The 8608-nt window shown below is 34.0% G+C and overlaps 1 protein-coding gene and 1 long non-coding RNA gene across 2 annotated transcripts; both read right to left on the bottom strand.

Moving 5' to 3' along the window:
* Positions 1 to 4317: 4317 nt before the first annotated feature.
* Positions 4318 to 5642, bottom strand: LOC145039005 (uncharacterized). Its single transcript, XR_013679679.1, has 2 exons — positions 5315 to 5642; positions 4318 to 4572 (listed from the first exon to the last, which is right to left on the bottom strand). It is a non-coding gene; the product is annotated as an uncharacterized LOC145039005 (long non-coding RNA).
* Positions 5643 to 6390: 748 nt separating this feature from the next.
* LOC145043267 (flavonoid-6-hydroxylase-like) lies at positions 6391 to 8308 on the bottom strand. Its single transcript, XM_078991870.1, has 2 exons — positions 7307 to 8308; positions 6391 to 7087 (listed from the first exon to the last, which is right to left on the bottom strand). Exons 1-2 carry the CDS (start codon positions 8261 to 8263, stop codon positions 6449 to 6451), a joined length of 1596 nt encoding a protein of 531 aa, XP_078847996.1. The 5' UTR covers positions 8264 to 8308; the 3' UTR covers positions 6391 to 6448.
* Positions 8309 to 8608: the final 300 nt, after the last annotated feature.

An 8608-nucleotide genomic window follows, 5' to 3' on the forward strand; every position in this document is an offset into this window, starting at 1 on the left:
GCCATTATTCAAAATCTTATGAGGCTTGAGACACATACAGCAGCATGCTTCTAGGGACATTTAGGTATTTCATCAAATGTATCCCCATAAACGAACACTAACACACAAGAAAAAAAAATTGGAATTTTTGAGATAAACCGAACCCGAACCTTCGGTTGGTTTCGGTTGAAAAAAGTTTTAAAACCGAACCCGAACCTTCGGTTGATTTCGGTTCTAGAAAATTCTGAAAAACCGAACCCGAACCTTTGGTTGGTTTCGGTTCTAGAAAATTTTGAAGAACCTGGAAATGTAAGAAAATAAGAATATTTTTTTTTTGAATCAAACGAGGAAAAATAGAATTGTACAAGAAATATACAACATTGAAAAACTACCTTTGAAGAAATGAGTGGGTCAGATAGTTGAACCGAACCCGAACGTTCGGTTGGTTTCGGTTCTTATGTTTGAGTTTGAGAGGTAGCGTGAGGTACTGACTCTGATTCCATCATACCTAGTCCTTGCAATATTTTATTGAATGATGCTTCAGGAAGAGCTTTTGTAAAGACGTCAGCCAGTTGATCAGTGGTTCTTACGAAGTGAACTTCGACGTTTCCATCTTCCACGTGATCTTTGATGAAGTGATACCTCAGTGCTATGTGTTTGGTTTTGGAGTGTTGCACTGGGTTATGACAGATCCTAATTGCACTTTCAGAGTCACAATATAGTGGGATCTTCTTCATATTGAGTCCGTAGTCTCGAAGTTGACTTTGGATCCAAATCACTTGTGACGTGCATGATGCAGCTGCAATGTATTCCGCTTCGGCAGTAGATAACGACACGGACGTTTGTTTCTTGGATTGCCAGCTGACTAACTTCCCGTCAAGAAATTGACAGCCACCAGTTGTGCTTTTACGGTCGAGTCCACATCCTCCAAGGTCAGCATCAGAATAGGCTTGAACAAAGAAGCCTGAGTTGGATGGATACCATAGACCTAAGGAGGTGGTTCGCTTGAGGTAGCGTAGGATGTTCTTCACTGCAAGCATGTGAGGTTCGCGTGGGTTTGCCTGAAATCGAGCACAGTAACAAACAGAAAACATGATATCAGGTCTGCTAGCGGTTAGATACATTAATGAGCCAATCATTTGACGATAGAGCGTGATATCAACAGTCGGTTTGTCTAGGGATGGGGTAAGCTTGGTGCCGAATGCCATTGGGACTTTGACTTTTGAGTCTCCCATCATTCCAAACTTTGCTAGGAGAGTCTTCGTGTAGGCTTCTTGATTAATAAAGATACCTTCGGGTCCCTGTCTTATGTTTAAACCGAGGAAAAAATTAATAGGACCCATTGAGCTCATTTCAAACTTAGTCTCCATCAGCTTTCTGAATTCAGCTCTGATACCAATTGATGAGATTTAACAATCTTTTAATCTACAAAGATCGATTAGATCTTGAACAAGTAAGTAAACAAAGACGATAAAAACACAATAATAAGAACGAGATAAGATTGAATCAAACGTGTCGAATGATTAAACAAAATCCTCAGAAGAGCTCGATTAAGAACATCAACTGTAGAGGATTGGAAGGTTACAAGAACGATCAAAGAAACCTGTTGTCATCTAGATGTAACGCTATTCTCAGATCTCTGAAACCTTAACCTAATATGCATGCAAGCGTAAACTTATATACAAAACATAAAAGGTTCACGGTTGGACAGGCCCAAACCGGAATACTGAATAGCATAATCAGTCGAGCCCAAAAGACGCAATCTTCAAAGCCCAACAAATGGAGAATCAATCATAGCCATAGAGGGAATCCGGTTTTTACCTCAATAACTCTGCAATAGATGCAAGATCATGGACCTTCTTCTACTCCCTTAGATCTAGCTACCTTCTTCTCTTCCAAAACATCAAGATTCACACAATAAATGCTCAAAATGCTCAAGGAATGGTTAGGGTTTGCTAAATGATGATCTGAGGGTGAAGGGGATGAGGTTGGGGCTCATAACATGGCTTAAATAGGGTGCAAAACCCGGGGATTTAGGGTTTCATTCAGACTGATGGACTCACTGAGTCCAGGATATGGACTCGCCAACTTAAACGTGCTCTAAATCCCGTCTCTACTCGACGAGTCGGGCTACTGACTTGTCGAGTTCCTCTAGAAACTTGAATAAATAATAATATTAAATAGCATACCAGAATTAGGGCATTACATATACGTACAAATTGAATTGCATATTTGAACTTAATTATTGTTGTGTTGAATCTGGATATGTACCGGAAGCAACCGGTGGTGATGTTGATGATAATTTGATGACATGTAAACAATTGTGAAGCTCGTCGGCTTGCATCATTTCATAAGAAATAAGACGATTAGGGTTCAAGCGTATGAGAGAGTGAGTTAGAGAGAGAGAGAGAGAGAGAGAGAAAGAGAGAGATAGAGATATGAAGGATGGGAGACTGATAGTGCGCCTTTTGAACTAGAGTTCAACGAATTAAATGGGAATTCATATGATAGTTTCCTTTTGAAGAGGACGAAGTCAAAGTTACCAAGAGATAAGAGGGAAAGATAAGTTAAATTTAAATTTTAATATTATTTTATTCATAACTGTTTGTACTTTATGCTTAGAGACTTGAAAGTCATATATATATATATATATATATATATATATATATATATATATATATATATATATATATATATATACACACACACACACACACACACTAGTGTGGTAGCCGTGCGATGCGGCGACGACGATTTGTTTCCGACCAAAAATTAGTTTCGTTTCGCTAGTCATCAAATTGTTTCCTTTTGGTGTATAGTTTTCTTTTGACATATGTTATTGGGTTAAAAATAAAAGTACGATGTTATTTTATTTTAAAAGTGCGTTGCAATTTTGTTTAATGTGTTTGTGATTAAAAATAGATGTACTAACTAATTAGGTTATACATTACAGGGAAAAATAAACAAATTAAGTTGAATCATTGCCCTTCCTTTTTCCATTCAAGAAAAATAGGATGAGAAAGGAGTTAACATATTTAGGTATTGCCTTAATTTCTAAAATATTTTAGGGTTCATGTAATTAACTTCTTTTACCATTCGGATTTTATTTCCTTTTAGTTGTAGCCAATTTTTAGAAAATATGATGAAGTAAGTGTTCTCATAGTTCGAACACAATGTAATATCGATTTAATCTTTGTTAGCTACAATTGTTTTCAAGCGAACCAAATTTCAAGTCGATCGTACTAAATTCGACATTTTAATCATTTTTTTCGATACTTTTTTAAAGGTATAGATGTTTCATCGTGATGATATTATGGTAATAAAGGTTTTCTTTTTCAAGATATTAATAGGTTTTTTTGCCATGGTATAAAATTTCTTTTGTTATGGCATAGAATTTCAATTGAAATAGATTTAAAAGTTTTTTTTATGATAAAAATAAACGTATTTTATAACGATATAAAACTAAATAAATTAAATATAAAATCTCTATTGTATGGTAATAAACATTGTTTTAAAACTTTTTGGTAGTAAAAGTTTTTAATTAAAAAATTGTTGACTCTTCCACATACATATTCAACTATTCGTCTATTTTCATTTATATTAATCTAAAAAAGACAAGTTTGAAGGTTACAAATCATTTATTCATATTTCATTAATAAAATATTTTTTAAGCATAAGTAAAATAAGCATTTTTTGTATACATTCAATAGACATAAAATGAATATCGTGTATGAGATGTTCTTACATTTATAGATCTTAAATATAAAGCCAAAAAACTATTAAAAAAACTAAAAAATGAAATAAAAATAAGTGACTGATGCTAAAACAGTTTTTAACTTTTTTATATTCCAGTCCAAGCTACAAAGGTAGATTACAAAATTTCCGTATAGTTTTTTGCATTTAAATTGTCTTTAGTAAATTTAAATTTAAGTTGATGTATGTTCAATATTTTTTTATTTTTTGATATACAAATAATTTTGGTTGTCATAAAGTTCTATTCTTTTCTAAATCTATTTGAAACTTAGTTGTAGTCATTTTATATTATAGTTTTCTCCACAGAAATCAATATTAAGTTTTCAATTTAAAAATAACACAATAACTCATGGAAGATGGCTTATCATTTCTTTGTTATCCTCCGTAGAGCTACGTAAAATTGCTTTTTTTCAAACTTACTTTAGGTTTGATTTAGGTATCATCATTTCACAACTTTATCTCTTTCAACATAAATACTTTACCAAGATAAAGAAACAAATCAATTTTGAAAAGTACATAAAAATAAAAATTTATGCCAATCTCAATCATCTTAATCTCTACGAAAATTTCATCAACAATGCCAGCTTGAATCAAATAAATATATGCAATAATTACATAAATATATTGAAAATATATACATTGATAAAGTAAATAATACAAAAAATCTACGGTATAAGCTTCAAAAGATAATAATAAATATCATTTAAGCTATTTAAAATATCCACTTCTGAATCACATTCAACCTAATTAACAAATGTTTATTACAAGTCCTCTTTCTGTAATGTCTATTTCAAATCTTCAAAATATCCTCCACACGCTTTCCATCTTCAAATCTTCATCCTTACAAATAGAACATTAAAAAAATCAGATTTGAAACATATAACCATATGGTTATTAAAGATGAAGATTAAGTTCATTTGTTTTAAATGCTTCCTACATATATGAACAAATACATATATTAATGTAAACATATCCTTATGGTTCGTTTATTTATCAGCTGCCCTGAAAATAACATGAGCACTAGTAAAAAAAAAACATCATTAAGTATTTCCATCGCATTTAATGACATCCCATCTTCAGCTCTAAAACAACAAACCATAATTTGAAGTTAATCCTGAAGCAAAAAGTTATTACAATACAAAAGTTACATAAACACCAATAATTATACATAAATAACATAAAAATTCGTTCCTTTCAAAAATGATATCAACCATTCCATATTTGTTCTCATTCAAATATACAACAAAAGAAAAAAAAATCACTAAATCAATAATAATTCAAATTGAAAAAACACACACGTACACAATAAAAAGACCAAGATGAGCTTCAAATTGCTACTTTGTTTACCAAGATGAGCATCAACTTGGTAGTTTGTTTAATATTTTCAAACCTATTACAAACATAAAACAAAACAAAAAGAAGGATGACCTGTTAAAAATTTAAAGCACCAAGAATGAACAACAATGGTAGATCGCTCGACATTCTTGGGAAGGTTTGTTGCAGATTTTTGTAACTGGTAGTAAATTAAACATGTTATAAAGAATTCTACAAAAAAAAAAAAAAAAAAAACCATAAATCACACCTGTTGGAAGCCTACGAAATGGAAACACACATCATGTTAACATACAGGAAAAAATGAAGGAGATGTTGACTCCAGGTCAACCGCTAGTGAAGCGGGAATGATTGAAGGACACGCCGAATAGTATACTCCTCATTGAGTAGTAGCTATGAGCAAGGGTTTTGACCGGTGGCTTCTGTGGTGGCATAGGGTGACAATGTCTTCATTTGTGGCGTAGATGATGGTTGGCGATGGGAGGAGGGGGTTGGGGAAAATGGAATCGTCGATGGGTGCGGCTGGATTGAGATAGCGGCTACATCAAATGAAAATTCTATGGTATTAAAAGTGAGGGCACAATTATATGTATGATAGTGTTTATCCGTATGTAGAATTGAATAATAAATACTCTATTTTGATTGGTTGTAAGTGATTCACATGGATCACCAATAGTCTAATCCTCACTATTGGATGTAAAATCAAAGGTCCAGATTTTGTTTCCTTGAGTTTTAAAACAATTGTCTTAAATTATAAATGACCCACATTTATAAGATGGTATATATATATATATATATATATATATATATATATATATATATATATATATATATATATATATTCATTTGCTTTTGGCCAGTGTACCTTAACACAACCACAAGTAAAGGGTTTTAACCCTCATATTTCAATCACCATTAAAAGGTTGCTGCAATTTTTTTTTCTCAACCCTATAAACGCTTCAAATTATAGTGAATTGATTATTTGAGTTTTCCGTTTTTGGGTTCAACGTAATCTCGGTTCTCTACGTCGTTATTCTTGTTGACGATTGTTTACGTTTGATATCTTAATTCTATTTTTAAATTGATATTTTATTCTTAATTACTCGAATTCTTGCCGTGTTTACACACGTTTTACTTGAACAAAGTTCATGTAAACAACAATACTAAGTAAATATGGAAATAATATTTTCATACTAAGAATTATTTATTATTGATGATTGAATTATAAACCAAGGAGGGCTCTATATATAGAGAGATTATAAACAACAGTAACTAGAAACCATGCTGGATGATGGAAAACAAACATAGTATGAGTAAACAAGTTGTTGATAAGGCTAGTCAGTAGTGGATTCCTGATTTTCCTGATTTTATGATTATCTTCCAATCAATCTTCAACTGGTCTGGGGTACATATCAAGGGATAAACGAGGCGCCAGAAGGACCTCAAGTGGGATCGCTTTGCTGATAGTCACTCCAGCGCTTTCACTCATATCAATGGGTTCATCCGATGGCTTTTTAAGCACAAATTGTTGTATTAAAGTAGCTAAAGTTATATGCAAAGACCGAAGAGCAAACGGAATAGCAGGGCATACTCTTCTACCACTACCGAAAGGAATCAATTCATAATTGTTTCCCCTGACATCAACATGTTTATGACTTGTCAAGAATCTTTCGGGCTGAAATTCTTCAGGATCTGACCATTTATTAGGATCATGTTGAATTTTCCAAAGATTAGTCAATAAACGTGTGCCTTTAGGGATTTTGTAGCCACCAATAACGCAATCCTCCATGGATTCATGAGGAAGGTTTAGAGGTCCAGGCGGGTATAAACGCAGTGTTTCTTTAACGATTGCGTCAAGGTAAACAAGGTTCTTCAAGTCCGACTCCTCCACTACTCTCTTCCTTCCAACATGCTCATCCAATTCATCTTGGGCAATTTTTAATACTCTTGGGTTGTTGAGCAACAAACATAAAGCCCATGTTAACGTTGCAGACGATGTGTCCAATCCCGCAGCTAAAACAGTCTGCAAGTTTGAAGTTAAAACAAATTTGTTGTATTAGATTTCAAGCAACATGCATGCTGATAATTTTGTTTTTTGCACACCTTATCTTTGCCACTGAAAACTGTTGCAAATATTATAAAGAATGTGGAAGAAACTATAAACGATTAACAAACTTTACTAATAGTAGTCGTATAGCATTGGTGATGTATAAAATGATGATGAGATAAAGATTAGGCTTACCAAACATGTAGCCTTGATTATGGTATCATGGTCAAAACCACGGAATTCCTCTGGGGAGGCACCTTCAAGAACGGAAATCAGAACATCCATGAAGACTTGGCTTCTTTCATGTTGCTGCGCATGCTTTTCCTCCGCTCTCACTCTCTTGTGATCCTCTAGCCATCCTGTAACAATTTCGTACATCTCTTCTCCTGTGATCTTCATTTTTTTCTCGTATCCTCCCAGGTCCAAAGGCTTGAGATATGGAATAAAATCAGACACCACAAATGTGCCCAATAAGACAAAGAATTTCCTTATCACTTTTTGAAATCGAACCCCTTCTTTGTCATCAGGTGAAAACCTTTTTCCTGAAACAACCCTGACGACAACATTTAATATCAAGTTCTGAAACCATTGTTTCATATCCACCTTTACCATGTCGGAACTTCCAGTCTGTTTATTCTTTACCCAAGCGTTATATATATCTTCCATGGATGCTTTAACCTCTGCAGCACGAAGAGGTCCAAGCATCTCCACACGTCGCTGAGAGAGAACCTCGAGTGTCAAGATCTTGCGCACTTGTCGCCAGTAGTCCCCATAAGGAGCGAGAGCCAAGATGGCATAGTTATAGCCCATGTGTTCTACTGCCATTGACTTGGGTCGACTTGCAAAGACCTTATCGTTTGTGGTAAAGCACTCTTTCGCCATCTCAGCGCTACTCACCACCAAAACATTGTGAACACCAAGCTTGATGGTGAAGATGGGGCCGTATTTATCAGCCAATCCACCTAAGACCCTATGAGGTAATTCAGGTCCACCAAGAAGGCCCAGGTGTCCGATTACCGGCCATCGGCCCTTTGCTTGAGGTGGTTCTGTGTTCTTCACTCTCTTTCCTTTCAAGATTTGCAGCAGGAATTTTAGTAGAAAACCAAAAAATATGGCTGCTATACTTGCTGAAAACGGGAGAAACAACTTCATGTTTTCTACGTCGACAAAGAATTATGAAACTGATGATACATGGATTTCATAATATATACAGATGGAACTCCCTGGCTTGCTAACGTTTTATATTATATTATATGTATTTTCAAATTTAATGGTTCTCAATAATGTAAAAGTCAACAAAGTGGGCTGACAAGTTTGTTGGATACAATTGCCTTATTAACTTAATAAACTTAATGATCATTTATCATAAACATATATTTAAGAGGGAATATAATTTAAGAACGACATATACATTTCATGGTCTCGTGCCAAAAAATGGTCGCCTACCAAAAAAATTATAAAAATTTATAGAATCTCTCTGTTGTTGAATTAGACGTA

Source organism: Lactuca saligna, chromosome 4 (genome assembly GCF_052625555.1).
Source record: "Lactuca saligna cultivar CGN05327 chromosome 4, ASM5262555v1, whole genome shotgun sequence".
Taxonomy (NCBI): domain Eukaryota; kingdom Viridiplantae; phylum Streptophyta; class Magnoliopsida; order Asterales; family Asteraceae; genus Lactuca; species Lactuca saligna.

Coding starts and splice junctions, on each gene's coding strand:
- LOC145043267 (XM_078991870.1), bottom strand. CDS start 8,263: ATGAAGTTGTTTCTCCCGTTTTCAGCAAGTATAGCAGCCATATTTTTT. Junction 7,088..7,306: donor TAATCAAGGCTACATGTTTG/GTAAGCCTAATC, acceptor TCAAACTTGCAG/ACTGTTTTAGCTGCGGGATT.